Source organism: Zonotrichia leucophrys, chromosome 21, assembly GCF_028769735.1.
Source record: "Zonotrichia leucophrys gambelii isolate GWCS_2022_RI chromosome 21, RI_Zleu_2.0, whole genome shotgun sequence".
NCBI lineage: Eukaryota > Metazoa > Chordata > Aves > Passeriformes > Passerellidae > Zonotrichia > Zonotrichia leucophrys.
The window spans coordinates 4,714,988-4,730,448 of NC_088190.1; the positions used below are offsets into that span (position 1 = coordinate 4,714,988).

General features: G+C 41.6%; 1 protein-coding gene across 1 annotated transcript; it reads right to left on the bottom strand.

Annotated features, from left to right (window-relative positions):
* Positions 1-559: 559 nt before the first annotated feature.
* TNFRSF1B (TNF receptor superfamily member 1B) lies at positions 560-15,340 on the bottom strand. The gene is made up of 10 exons (XM_064730560.1): positions 15,056-15,340; positions 9,360-9,462; positions 7,380-7,508; positions 6,152-6,301; positions 5,321-5,414; positions 5,051-5,238; positions 4,268-4,342; positions 3,682-3,719; positions 2,874-3,141; positions 560-2,302 (listed from the first exon to the last, which is right to left on the bottom strand). The coding sequence occupies exons 1-10, from the start codon at positions 15,167-15,169 to the stop codon at positions 2,004-2,006; spliced, it is 1,458 nt and encodes a 485-aa protein (XP_064586630.1). The 5' UTR covers positions 15,170-15,340; the 3' UTR covers positions 560-2,003.
* Positions 15,341-15,461: the final 121 nt, after the last annotated feature.

The window sequence follows — 15,461 nt, forward strand, 5'->3', positions numbered from 1 at the left end:
GTGCTGCCCTCACAGAAAAAGACTCAAACTGGGTGGATTTGGGGTCGGAACACGCCCTCATGGAAATGAACTCAAACAGAGCGGGTTTGGGGTCGGAATACCCCCGGGATTTCTGCACCGCCCTCACGGAAATGGGCTCAAACAGGGTGGATTCGGAGTGTGAACACGCCCTCACGGAAATGGGCTCAAACAGGGCGGGTTTGGGTTCGGAACAGCCCCGAAGTCTCTGTGCCGTCCTCACAGAAATGGGCTCAAACAGAGCGGGTTTGGGGTCGAACACGCTCTCACAGAAATGAGCTCAAACAGGGCGGGTTTGGGGTCGGAACAGCCCCGAAGTCTCTGTGCCGTCCTCACAGAAATGAGCTCGAACAGGGCGGGTTTGGGGTCCGAACGTGCCCGCGGCCTCCGCGCCGGCCTCACAGAAATGGGCTCAAAGAGGTTCAAAGAGCTGTGAAAAATGAGGTTCTTACCTAAATCCTTCAGTTCTGTAGTAGTTTCAATGTGCCCATTTTCAAAGTCTTTACTGAAAAATGCCTTCAAGTGTAAGTTTAATACAGATTTGCAAACGGCTTCTTCATAGAACTACAGACCTGTTTGTCCGTTCCAGAAATAATTACAGTTTATATAATACCATGGCTTTTGTCGAAGTTTAAAATTTGTTATTTTTAGAATCCGAATACTCCTTTATAGCAATTTTATTCCAAAAGATCCTTTTACATCTCAGGCCTCACGAATAACCACTGTGTCTGACTTGAGATAGATCAGGACAGTTCAGTGGAAGTACAGGGATTAGGATCACATAGCCCAGCAGTGTTTTTATGGCATAACACAAGGGTTATGTGTCACTGAATGACTTCACTCCCATGGAATTCAGACTCTGGATTGCAGATTCTGGTTGAACACAGCCACCACAATTGACAGTTAAGTCACAGATGTAAAATATAATTATGGGAAGTGGGTTCTTAAATATTGGCTTCCAAACCACTTCATTCAAGGAGAACCTCCACTAATGTTCTGTAAGAGGTGGTTGGAGCTGCAGCATCATCAAACAGTGAGGGAGAACAGGATTTTCAGGTTCGGAGGTTTGAGTAAATTCCATTTATTACAGATGATGCTCTGCCACCTGAGGGCAATGAGCTCTCTGGCAAAGATAATCACAGGGATCTGCTCTAATAGTCACTGAACACAGGGAAAATATTTTGGATTTATGGTTTACCTCAACAATGAGGTCAGGATCAATTGGGGAAACATGTTACCTCAGCCAGGACACAAAGGTGACAAACTCTAGGGTTGTCAACAAAAGGAACTTCCTTCCCCCAAGATAAAAACAGTTCAATCTGGATTTTTTCCCTTCTAAAACAAAATGAACTATGTACAGGCAATGAAATGCTGTTGGTTAGACATAACAGTTGTAATTTTAGTTGTAAAAAAGAGCTTGTGTAAAAGATTTCACTTCCTGATATCCTAAATGTTGTTAAGAAATTTTGTCTGATAATGAGAAAAAACAAACTGTAATAAAAAAGAAATATCCAGGAGGATGAGGGAAAGTATGACAACTAAAATACGGGATAGGAACTGATAGCTTTAAAATTTAAATCAAATGGATGATTCCTGAGCATTGAAAGAATGATATTTTAACCTCAGTCCCTTAGAAGTGCTGTCACAGCCATGTTCTTGACATGTGGCAGACCTTGAATAAAAATCATCATCACAAGAAGTCTCAGGAGAAAATTTAACAGCATAAAGTTTGAAAAATATTACTTTTCAAGTCTGATAAAGGTCCTCTTAGAGTATCACAGAAGAAAGGGAGTTGGCCATTCAATTTTAAAAAGTTTCAATGCTTTTAAACTGCAAAGCAACAGAAGACACTAAAAAGCATCAGTGTCTATATTCATCTGAAATTTCAAATCTCTGTGAGAAAGCTACATTTCCCATAATGTTTGTTTTATAAGACAAGAGGTTGTTTGATTATCAGTCAATCTGCATATTATCTGTAATTTCCTTTAACTGGTTTTCATCCCAGCATCTTGAATGCCCAGAGGAACCTTCTTTTCTTCTGGAAGTAAGTCTTGAAGTAAATTGTCCTCATTTTCCACAGCGATGTGAATTTCAGTTTCTTTGTTCAAGGCATTTTCTTCTTTTGAAGGGAGGGTTTCTTCCCCTCTTGGGGAACCCCAGGGACTGTGCCCATTATCCCTGACAGTTGAATTTATCTGCTCAGGGCACTGGGAGCTGCAGTCTGGTCTGCAAAATTTCACAATGCACGTCACGTTCACCTGCGTGCCTCCATTACCAGAATGTTCTGTGAAATAAACACAAAACACAGAAGAATTAAACCAGAACAGGGCAGCTGGATTCTTTATCCAGCTCTTTGAGTTACAGATAAAATAGACAATAAATATCTTTTAGCTTCACTTAATTCAGTCAAGCTGGTTGAGTTGGTTCTGTAACATTTTGGTGCCATAAAATTCATGTATCTCCGCAGAAATAAAAAGGCTGCCAAAATTAATGCAGAGACCTGGACTGCAAACAATTCCTTGCCCATCTTGCCCATTCCTTACCATTTGTTGTCAATTCAAATGTTTTTACAATGTTCTTTTGTAACTGCTCCCTTTGGCTCCTACTCCCACCCACAGGTTAAGTGCCAACCACCTGATCCCCCAGCCCCTAAATCCCTGTTTGTCCACTGAGAAAACTCTCTTTACTGTCTCAGGATGGCAACTTAAAACAATCATTTTTTCTTTTCAAAAGCTACTAAATTTTCTCTCTGCTGAACAGGACTCAGATGTTTTATCCTGCCATTTAGACTTCTGCTAAAAAGACTCATAATTTATAATTTCAGGAGGTTCTGGATCATTCAGAATCATTACTACCTGAACTTGCAGAGCTGTGTCTGTCTCCACTCAGGAATTTAGAACCTTCAGGAGGTGAATGCTGCTGCTGAAATCCTCCTGAGTTTTTATTTTCATCATTCTCTTTACTTATTACACTGCTGGTTGCAGATCCAGTTGGATTCAGGATACTGCTGCTGGACCCAGAAGTTTCCAAGAGATGCTGTTGTTCCTGTTCAAAACTCCTGGAGTTCTGCAATTCTGCATCTCTGCCTTTTTTGTCACACTGTTTTTCTGGAGGGGGAAAAGGCTGGAACATTTGCAGAGAAATGCAAAATGTTAATATTAAAAAAAAAACCAACAAAAAACAAGCAACCCACTAGCAAAGAACTGGTCAGTATTTTGGCAGCTGAAGAAACCAGTGATGATTGGAACTAGAGGAGCTTTAATGTCCCTTCCAATCCAAGCCATTCTGTCATTATTTTCATTTGCATAGTGATGGGTGCAAGTAAAGTCCATAACAGCTCATTAGGGGTTCAACAAAATGAACCCATTTCCTCAAGGCACACACAGCACTGCTCTCATTACTTAGGGACCAAATTTAGTTTTCAAATTTAGTTTTCAAAACCCCACCTGGGTTTTAGTGCTGTTTTCAGCCTCACATAAAGTGAGGGTGGGACATTATGTGGGATATATAAGATACATCTTACACCCTGGATTGGGGGCCAAACCACCCTGTTCTCACTCCAGATTTCTTGCTGCTCTGCAGTTTTTTCTACTGGTAATTAGAGTTTATGATTTCTGTGTAACTTTTAAAGAAATGGAAGAGATGGAAAGAGAGGACACTCACCAAACCTGCCTCTGTAGCTGCTGCAGAGTACACAGGGGCTGCCAGTGAGCAAAGACAGTTTGTTAGCACCCAAACCTGTCCCATTTGCAACAGCTGCACCCTAAACTAGGCTGTGATCCCCTGCTCCTGGAATAAACTTCAAATATACATTTATTTCACAAAGTTTGAACACATTGGAACCTGTATTGCATTAATTTCGTGACTTAATTAGCCAGGAAGCAAAGAGAAGCCTCAGCATTAATTCATCATTTTTCTTGTATAGTGTCAGTGAGAAAAGGTATGGATGACAATAAACCACATTCATGTCTGTTTAATTATAACACTTGAAATTGTCTAATATTTAAATGATGAGGTACCAAAAATTTAACAAGCTCCAGCAGAAGCACAACTGTTGCACAGTTGTCCAACTCTAAGGCTGTTGTGTGTTTAGACAATTACCTAAAATCTGAGGTACAAGACAGATTTGAAGAAAGCTGGCGTCTTCTTAGACACTAATTTCAGTCAACCACCAGGCTCAGGTAATGGGAAATCAGGCAACACTTCACAGTTTTTACAGATTTGCTTGTTTTCACTTAATGAGTCTTACCTTTTTTTTTAGAGACTAAGCAATACCCCAAAATAGCAATTACCAGGACCAATAACAATGGCCCTGCTACTGCTCCTGAAAATAAATAAAAAGAAGAAATTATTTAGCAGCTTGATCTAATTAGAAAAAGGTAGTTTTGTAGTTTCTGTGCCACACTACAAAAGCTAAATTTACAGGTGTTGTGTATGTCTGACATTCACATTTGATGCCTCAATTGTCAGACACCAAGGTCTCATTTCAGTCACCACCACTTCATAAAGCTGAATTCTCTCATGAAAAATGAGGACAGATTTTTGGCCTTGGTCCCAAAAGGTATTTCTCCAGGCAAGCAGGAGTTTGTCACATACAAGGCCAAGTAGCTCAAAGTGCTCCTAAACATCTCTGCCTGCTCCTGTGAACAGGAGAGAGCACATCCACACCCAGGAATGCTGTCAGGACATTCTGTCTGACAGAAGACTCACAGACCTCTCACCAGCTCAGGTTTGCCTCAATCCAGAATTTAAGATACAAACTTTTCTACCAGCTATAGCAGCAATTATCAGGAAATGCCTTGTATAAACTAGTTTGTGGTTTTTTAGAAATATTTCCAGATTTACAAGGACCATAGAATGCAGGTGTACAGGTAAAAATGCAGTTCACTACAAGCTGTGTCACATTGAATTAATTGAGCTCTTCTGAGGTTGTTTGGTGACTGGTTTTGGAAAGACACTGAGAACTAAATATAAACTAAATATAAACTTGGTTCCAGCAGACAAAAGTGACTTTAAATGAGTGAAAGCTCACCAGTGATGTGGGACAGGTCAGGTACAGAGTTTAACATGACAGGTTGAGTTATTATTTCAGCTTTGTGGGAAGCTGGACTTTGGGTCACAAGTAGCTTCCAAATGGTGTGAGGCAGAACTGTGGCTGTTCCTGAGTCACTGCAAACAGTGTCATTCCTGCTGGTCCCAGGGACAGCCACTGATTTACAGCTGCAAGAGACAGAAAGAGAAGTCAGGAACAGCAGAAAGCCCTGCACAGCTGAGGCTGCTGTTGGACAGAGCTCTGGCTCACACGGTATGGGGCGTGCAGCTGGTGTTGTAGGATTCCTCAGGGGAAAACGTGCCAGGAGGACAAGGTTCACATTCTGTGTCTGTGCTGTCTGTCCCTTTAAACAAAGAGGAAAACTCCAGTTACTTATCTGGTGAGAAACAAGGATGAATATTCAGGGTCTGCAAGAGAGATCCCAGCAATGATATAGAAGCAGTGCAAAAATGCAGTCTGTGACTGTCACAGCAGACATTCACTTGATGCACCCAACCCAAAAAGATTAACCAGCTGTAAGTTTGGTGCCATTAAAGGTTCAAATGTGGTGCTTCAGACAAAGCTTTTCACCGACTGACTACCATACTGGTGAGTTCTGCATCTTCTCAAAATGATTCCTCATTTTTTTTAATGTTTCTCATTTCAAGTATTTTAAAATTATTTATCATTTTGACACAGATGTATTATCAGGGCGGTAGATTCCATCAACCAATAAAACCAGATCAATTCTGCAGGACAGCATAGAGTCATCATTATTTACTGTACCCAAAATTCCACCTGAAGCCCTTTTTCAAGGATTTTAAGAGTGATTAAGTGGTCTTGTATTTCACAAGTCACTTTTACAGAATAAATCACCCAGTAGAGCAAAACAAAGATTAAGTTGGATTGGGAACTTTTTGATATATGACAGTAAGAAATTGCAATGTGTTGTCACTTTGAATATACCTCTGGAGAACACTGTTACTCTGGTTAGTGCCCACTTGCTTAGAATGTAAAAATAAACCCTAACAGGAATGCACAACTGTAGGGAATTAGGCCAGAATAAATGTGCAGTATGCAGAGTGTTCAAAATCAAATTACCTTTTCTGGAAACCCGGTAGCCTTTGCCACATTTTTTGTGTGTTCTACAAACTTCACAGTACTCATCCAGCTTGGAAACACAGTACTTGTGGGGTGGGCAGCTACAGATCCTGTCCTGGGACCTGGTGCACGTTTGATTCTGTACAAGCCCTGGTTTTAAAACAAAAATAAAGCAGCAAGATGTCATTGACAGCATTTAAAATCACAGCCTGCAATGTTTCGAGTGAACATGAGTTGATGTTCACGTACAAGTTTTGTATAGCACCATAAACCAAATGTGTTATATGCCCCAATATCTACAATTTCAGAAGAATTTTCTCTCACCAGGCAAGGAGAAATTTGCACCTGCAGAGTGCCCATTTAAAACTCTGTGCCTGCAGTTATGTTATATTTTGTCATCATTCCAAACGTGGCCATTTGTGTTCACCACTGCCATACCTGGGGGCCACACTGAGATTTTCAGTCTGAGCAGATCATGTCACTGTATTTAATGTGTTTGGAGATTTTACTTCAGATATTTTCATATTGTAATTAACCAGCTTTGTAAGATTATCTATTTAGACATGACCAAGGGTCCTTTCAATTTAGACTGTATCCTTAAAACTTACTTCTCAGTGAATCAAGTACATAATGTTCTACACCAGTTTCTATTAGAAATGATGGAGAACAGCATGACTGAGTTCATTAATGCAGGTGATCTATTAGCCCAAAGTACAGGTGTTGGTACACTGTTCTACCTTAGGTACTGTTCAGCTGCTTCAGTGAACAGAACCAGTGTGCTCTCACTGACTGCTGCTTTGCAAAATAAACCAATATCTATTTTGCAAAATAAACCCATGTTTAGTGTTGTCACTTCAGCAGACAAAATGAGAAATGACAGGATGCTGGAAATGTAATTATCCATTTACCCATGTCCAAGTCAGGTATTAAAGTCTCTTGATGGGATGTTATAAGCAGGAGCTTATTCTACTGATGGCATTTGGAATATTTTAGTGATGTAGTGCCTTAGCTTTTAATAATAAGTCCTCATTTTTAAGACTTAAAAATAAAAAGAGCCAGGGCTCCCTGCAAGATTTTTTTCCTTGATTCCTATCCCTAAATCTTACACATTCCAAAAGCATGAGGGCTATACAAGTGATTGACAAAATCTCCTGGGTTCCTTAGGAGAAAAGACAAGGTTCAACCAAGCCCAGTCTTTGAGCAAGCCCCTTTCCTAACCCAGGCCTACCTTTCCTGCAGGGTGCTGAGCAGGCAAAGCACAGTGGAGAATGATTCCAGATGGCTGTGTAGGTTTTAGGTCTGCAGGGGCTGCACTTGGTGTCCGTGGTCCGACTGCAGCTCCCTGTCCTATACTGACCTATTAAAAGAAAAAAAAGCCCAAACCAAATCAGAGTAATCATCTCACTGGAAAAGATCACTAGGAATTAAGTCTCATTCTGAGCTGTGGAATCCTTTCCCTTCACTGACATGATCAGGTTGGTATCATACACCATGCATTGATGTAGAGAACTGCATGTCTCTACAGGGAAAGTCTGATTTATGTCCATCCATGTTTGACCCCTTTTCCTACATTCAGTTCAGTGGATTCCAGACCCATTCAAAACAAGACAAACCAAAATCCCTCAGCACATACTTAGATGCAGCTACCACAATAAAAAACCCAAATATTTTACCTTTGCAGAAGCTGTTTTGTGGTGAACACGTGGAGGTGTTTCACAACCAAAGTCAGGCATGTGCTAGAATGATGTGCCTGAGTGAGACCCTTTATTACAGACAGTGGGTGGAGAGGGCAAAGCTTCCCAGCACCAGCAGAGTTTGTACTATTTCTCACATTTACTACAGTGATGGGAGCATGTGAGTTCCAACATTAATTTTGGAGAAAACACCTCACTTGCCATTTCCCTTTCATGTGAAAGGGGAAATAAAATAAAAGTCAATGTCTCATATCCTTTAAAAATATCCTGGAAAACATAATCGGGAAGCAGGAATAACACTGAAAAATTTTTAGAGGTGCTTGGAGAATCTGTTTTTCAAAAGAAGAGGCCCTGGAGGTGAGCCAAATTAATTATTTCCAAAGACTTTGTTTTCCCCTGTACTTAATTAAAGCTTTACATTCTGCATCCTACATCTTGCTAATGATCTAGGCTGATTCAGTGAGCACTACATAACACAACTGAAAAGTTTTATTTGTGAATTCTCATCTTTCATCTGTCATGAACAAAGGAAGTCTGACAGATCTATCTAGATAATTTCAGTTAATTCAAGAAACTGCAGCTGTTTCAGCAAATACTGATTTCCTGTTTGAACTTCCGGATCTGACAGACACTCAGCATTTATGGAGACAAGTTTTCTTTGCTCAGCATGTAATGAGAAAAAAAAGGCAGGTTTTTTCCCCTATCTAATATAATAATATGGTTGCAACTTCTTTGCTCAGCATGTAATGAGAAATAAAAAGCAGGTTTTTTTCTGTATCTAATATAATAATATGGTTGCAACTTATTGCATAAACTCTACAACCAAAATCTCCAAAGAACGTTACTATCCCCTCCAAAAAAACAATCCCAAAGCCCACAGACAATGACTTTGGCTAACTACAGGTCACTTATAATCACTCCTGGAGTGCAGGATGTGACAGCTCAGAGCAGTGTCTGCAGTCCTGTCCCCAGCGTGACAGTGCTCTCAGTGTCTGATTTACACTAAAAGACAACAACTCCCTCAATGAGCAATGACAGACTGACCTGTCCAATGGAAAGCCCGTTAGATAAGTGATATTATCATAGCACAGAAACCAAGCTTTACTTCATGCCCTGTTTTACAACACGTATTTTTATTAATGGGCTAGGGTCTGTGTTGCCTATTTTTTGTAATTTCCCTAGTGAGTGTTGCTTCCCCTCCAGTGTTGACTAAAATTACTTTAATTACCTTAATGAAAACCTCATGGAGAACTGTGCTTAGACAAGCTCAGAAGCTACCTTCTGGTAAGTCTTAGCCCAGTTAACCTTGAAGGAGAATTCCAGTTCTGATGGACAATGTGTCTCTTTTGCAGGTGTTTTGCAATCATAGTGTTTTGTTGTCTTTGTTGAGGAAGAATGCATTACAACAGCAAAAATCTGATTCACTTTATATATAAATAATCAAAATACACTATGATCATCTGAAAACTGAGTGAATTTGGCTGTGTAAAGTAATAGTTTGAATGATAACCTACCTGGAGGGCACTGGCTGCAGCATTTATCAAGTTCTTCATCATAGAATTCAGTGCTGGGATCGTTACATTGTGCAAACTGCGGTGTGTAAGGCAATGAATACTCCTAGGAGAAATCAAGGGCAAGTCATGAGTCACAAATCCATTCTGATCCTGAATTAGAGACTCAAAAGAGACAAATACCTAAAGAGCAGTGCAATTACAGGCACCTTTCCTTCCAAGGCACCAGTGCAGCTACAATGAAACAGCACAGAGCAGATGCCAGGAGCTGCAGGGCCACGAACAGATAATGAGCTGCATGTGACCCTTCTGAGGTTCCTTTGTTTTCCAAAGATGCACCACAAACCAAGTGATTTCTCTAGGTTTAGGTTCAAAAGAGTGCAGTGGAACCAAAGCGCTGAGTGCCTTATCCCCAGCTGTCATGGCTCAAACAACATCTGACAAAACCCCAGAGAAACCGAAATTCCGACCTGTGGGTTTGTGGGAGAAACATTTACTGTAAAGTGGCTCAAAAGCTTCAGTCAGTCTTTCCAAAGAAAAGGGAAAAAGGCTTTTATCTTTCCAGACACTCTGTGATTCCTTCCTGAGCGAGGAAGGCCTTGATGTTTTGAAAATGATGTCTCCAAAAACTTCTGAGAAGCAGCACCTTTGCAGAAGGTGCAGACAAATATGCAGGTTAAATGCATTAGAGACAATCACGAAATAAACACAGGGTGCCTAATTTCAGCTCACACTGATCAGCACAGCTCAATGAACAAGTGTCAAATTATTTAATGACTTACAGACTATTTTCAAAGGGAAAAATACACTCACTTAAAAAGGTTCCTGTTAGGTAGGACAAGTGTAGGAGTTTCCTGCTAGACCAAAAAGGCACTTAAAAAAGGATGTTAAAAAAGGATGTGACACTGCTCAGCTTTAAGGCATCATTGCAGTCTGAAGAGATTGCTCCATGTTTAATCTACACACATTTAGAGGAATCATTACTAAAATGAAAAATCAAAACAGGAACAAGATCTCGGGAGGCCGGTAATGAAAATATCCTTCCTCCTTACTGAAAAACATCTTGAATATCTATTGTGTCTTCATATTACTGACAAAGGAAATTAATGATTCTCACCCTCAGCAATTGCTTAAAGGGAATTCAGCATTTTCTTATGCAGCTCATAGAAATATTCTACCTTTTATTTAGCTGTGATCAGAAACAGGATTTTGTCAACCAACTCAAAAAAACCCTTTTCTGAGAATGTGAAGACAGAGAAAAGTCTAGATATCATAGGATGGACAATGATAAATTATCCTGTTTGCAAACTTGAGCTGACACTAAAATTTGATAAAGGAGAAAAGGGCCTGCTCACACCAAAAATATTTTTTATTAAGTCACTTTTTTATTAGAAGAGGAAAGATCAAGTGTTGTCATCTCATTTTTGCAGTCACTATGATCAACTTCATTAAAAATAGCAGTTGAGAGCCTTTTCAAAACATAAGGCTTCACTGCAAGAGCAGACACAGGGGGAAAAAAAAGCAGAAATACAATAAACCACATCACACATGACCCTGCTGGTGAGGTTTCCTGGCTAAAAAAAAAAAAATAAAATATCTCATGCTCTTCCCTGTCTGTTGTAAATCCTGCCCTGTGAGCTGCAGACACAGGAAAACCTGTCAGTTGCTGGGTTCACACCTGTTTCTCTGAAGTTGTGCTTGGAAGGATCTCTCTGCTGTCTGATACCATCTCCTGAAATTTTATCTGATGAGCTCTCAGTGACTTACAACTGACAGTTAGACACAATTTACACACACACACACACAGAGCCACACAAACGTGCCCAGCTTGGTTTGCCCAAAAAATCCTTCCAATTCCCAATTGGAAGGATTCAATTCATTTACTAGACCCCAATTTTCTAGCAATTTCACCAATCCTAAAATCTGAGTTGGGCCATATAAAATTTCTGTCTGGCATCCAGATGCACTGGCTACTTTGGACTGAAAGACTGATGAGTAGAGGCCACATTCTATATTTCACAATCTTTGCATTTTGTTAGCGTTCGTATCTCTCACAAGACTTCATTTTATCCTGTTTTTACTGTGATTCAGTGTTCTACAAGCAGATTGTGTGAAGGGAAACTAACCTGATGCTGCACATTTTGCATTACAGGCTCAGAACTTCTCAGTCTAAATAGCAGTGCCTAATGGCAGCTGATTTAAAAGAAATTTATAAGGACAAAATAAAGACTTTGGAAGATTTCATTTAATTTAACAGGTGCAAGAAGAAATAAAATGCCTCATCTGTCCATCAGTAGAGGCACAAACATTCTTAAACATGAAATTTAGTGTAGCTCTATGCACATCAAATTAAGAAATACATTTTGGCATAGAAATGGGTAAACTATGTTTGCCTTTGACTTCATAACTCACTAGGGAGATTCTTGCAATGCCTCTGCATTAAGCAATAACCAAGAAGTTACACACACAAAGTCAGTGATTCCAGACTCTCTGGAGTTCCTGCATTGTTTGGATCATTTTCCTGTTTGCACTGCAGATATTACTGTACAGGTGGCATAATTTGTCCCTGGAGAGGAGTGAGAGGAGTGGGCTAACAGTAATCTCCACACCAGCTGAAAGAGCTTTATGTGTAATTAAATTTAAGCATCTTAACATAAAATAAAACATGTTAATACAATGGATGAATCTATATAAATCCATTCATATAACACTCATTTTCATTTTCACTCAAGGCCATTTATACAAAGATATATAAGCATATATTTTAATCCTAATTCACATGTCTACATTTCTGTTGATCTCCTTTTCAAACATTTGCCTTCAAACCCAAGCTGTCAGTCAGAGGACCTGCAGAGGAATTGCATTTGTGTGCAGTGTTCTTCACGCACGTGAAACCACAATGAAGTCACTGAGGTCTCTGGTGTAAAATCTGTTTCTATGGAAAGGACGTGACATACAGAGACACTATTTGCTGAGCTAGCAGACTTACTGGAGGCAGGAAAAAACAGAATTCTGTCTGAAATATTTAAACTTCTCATTTTAAAATGAGTTCTGTTGAATTTCAGTTACCAGATGCAGCGTCACCCAAATCAGCTGCAGTTGTGTCAGCCTGTACCAACTTCACTCAAACTATAAAGTTTCTTTCAAAGCTGTTGTGCTGCACATCTCTCAAAGATTATGGTCCATTATGTGAATTATTCTCCCATCCTATATCACCCTTTATTCTGTGAAGCAGGAGTCCTTGCACAGCCACACACCCACAGATTTACAGTTCAACATTTCCCCTCCCTGAGGAAACAGTGTCCCTGATTTCTGCCAGGAATTCTGCTTCATTGCCACTCACCACCAGCATATGAAAACATCTTCCCAGAACTGGAAAGCAGAATATGGAAGCTGTTCACAACAGGCAAAAATTATAGTAGTCCCAGTTTGTAGGAAGAGAAGGTATATTTTATTATATATGTATTTGGGAAAACATACATATGTCACCAGTTCTTCTCTTTGAAAACTTCAGGTTATTACTGATAACCTTGGTGATTCAATTGTTCAAAATGGCAAAAATAATGTTCAGTTCCTGTGTCTAACACAGGGACTGAGGCTGGGAACTTTCAGACACTTCCAGATGAATGAGATAAAACCCAAGAAGTGTCACTCAAGAACTATTGCTTTGCCACTTTGTCTCCCTCAAAAATAAAGTTTTCTGTAACAAATCACTGTTAAAAATTGATATAACAGGCATGGGTTTTTTCCAGCTCTGTGGCAGGTGTGGTATTACTGAAACTACTGTATTTGTTTTTCTAACTTTACATATAAGCTTTTCCTTATTTTGTCACAGTGCAAAAAGTGATGCTGAAAGTTTCTGTCATTATTTCCATCACTATGTTTCAGTCATATTTAGGGTGAGCGGAGAGCTAATTCCTTTTGAACCAAAGCCCCTTGCTCAGCATGAAACATGACAAACTTAAATTCTGGTGGTAAGTTCTGCTACAATTCTGAGATTATCCCTTCTCTGTCTGCTTTATCCTATCCACTGCAAGGTTCAACACACTCTCACCTTAAAACCAGAGCTGAATTAAAAATTAGTGAGAAACAGTTAAAATAATTATTTTAATATATTATCAGCTCGCTGTAGCACCCCATGCTCCTTAAAAGACCACAGTGTAATTCCAGGTTCAATTCTGACATCCTCACCTGATTTCACTGAACCTTTGCTTATCCAGCCTCAATTCCTATGATTAAATAAACATGTAAATAACATAAATATCCCATAAGAACACAGTGACCTGGACATCTCAGCAACATTTCCATATTTATCTTCACAATCCTGAACATCTTAAAACCAGACAGAAAAGTGCTATCAGAAGGCAAACAGATCCCACTGAGCTCTTTGGCTGGCACAGTTACAAACCCTCACTGCCAAACACAATGTGCAGCAGCTGGGTATGGAATAGAACAATAACAGCTGCAGCACATCAGATCTTCATGCAAATTCAAAGGTTTTTCTATTTTAATAGGGAAGAGTTCTAGGGAACCAACGGAGCAGAACAATTCTTCCTGTGCAAACAATGGCATGTAGATACGGGGTTACACTCTGCACTTGCCAGGATGCTCACCATGGGTTTTACAGACACTCAAATAAGCCTGCAAAATCAACACATTTCCGCTGAAAATCCAGGAAAAGTTATTAGTCATTCCTTTGGGAAGCCAAGAAGTAACAACAGCACAGACAAAGGCTGAGCTTTGAAGTTTTAAAGAGTAGGGCTTGAGATTGCTGTAGAGATCACGGTGAATCCAGCCCAAGCCCGGGGGCACGGAGGTGACAAGGGACAGGAGACAAGGGACAGAAAAGTGACAAGATGGAGATGACAAGGGGCAGGAGACAAGGAACAGACAGGTGACAAGGGGCAGGAGACAAAGGAGAGGTGACAAGGGACAGGCAAGCGATAAGGGACAGGAGACAAGGGACAGGTGGAAGGGACAGACAAGGGACGGGTGACAAGGGACAGACAAGGGACGGGTGACAAGGGACAGACATGCAACAAAGGGCAAGAGACAAGGGACAGACAAACGAAAAGGGACAGGTGACAAGGGACAGACAATCGACAAGGGGCAGGAGACAAGGGACAGGTGACAAGGAACAGACAAGCGACAAGGGGCAGGTGACAAGGGACAGGTGACAAGGAACAGACAAGCGACAAGGGGCAGGTGACAAGGGACAGGCGACAAGGAACAAGTGACAAGGGACAAACAAGCAACAAGGGGCAGGAGACAAGGGACAGGACATGTGACAAGGAACAGACAGGTGACAAGGGGACAGGTGACAAGAAACAGGTGACAAGGGACAGACAAGGTGTCTGTGACAAGGAACCGATAGGCAACAAGGGGCAGGAGACAAACGATAGGTGACAAGGGACAGACAAGCGACAAGGGATAGGAGACAAGGGACAGGTGACAAGGGACAGACAGGCGACAAGGGGCAGGAGACAAGGGACAGGTGACAAGGAACAGACAAGCGACAAGGGGCAGACAGGTGACAAATGGAGCGCACACACAGCAGTGGGACGCTGCCTCCAGGGCTCCATCACCCGGCGATGCCCGCGGGCGTTTCCCCCGCGGCGCTGCCGCATCCCCGGAGCAGCATCCCGGGAGCAGCGCCCCTGCCCCGCCCGGCCCCGCTCACCCAGCCCGGCATCGCTCACCCGCCCGGCCGCGGCGCCCATCAGCGACGGCATCAACGCCAGGATCAGTGCCGGGATCAGCACCGGGATCAGCCCCGGGATGGGCCCCGGGAGCAGCGGCCGCCTTGGCCCCATCGCCGCCAAACGCCCCGGGCGGGCCCGGCCCCGCAGACGCCGCCCCGGGGCCGCGGCTCCCCCGCCCCGACAGCGGCGCCGCTCGCACCGGGCTGATTGCGGAACAAACAAAGTGCACAACCTCTGTGGAACCGCTGCCGCCGGAGTGTTTATTACAGCGCTGGACGCACGTGGGCATCGTTCCTCCAAAATGACATGCGTACCTCCGGGAACTCCAGATGCTTTTTTATCTCCCTCTCTAATCCATATGCATGCAATTTCACAATGGATTCATACATATTCATTTTACTGA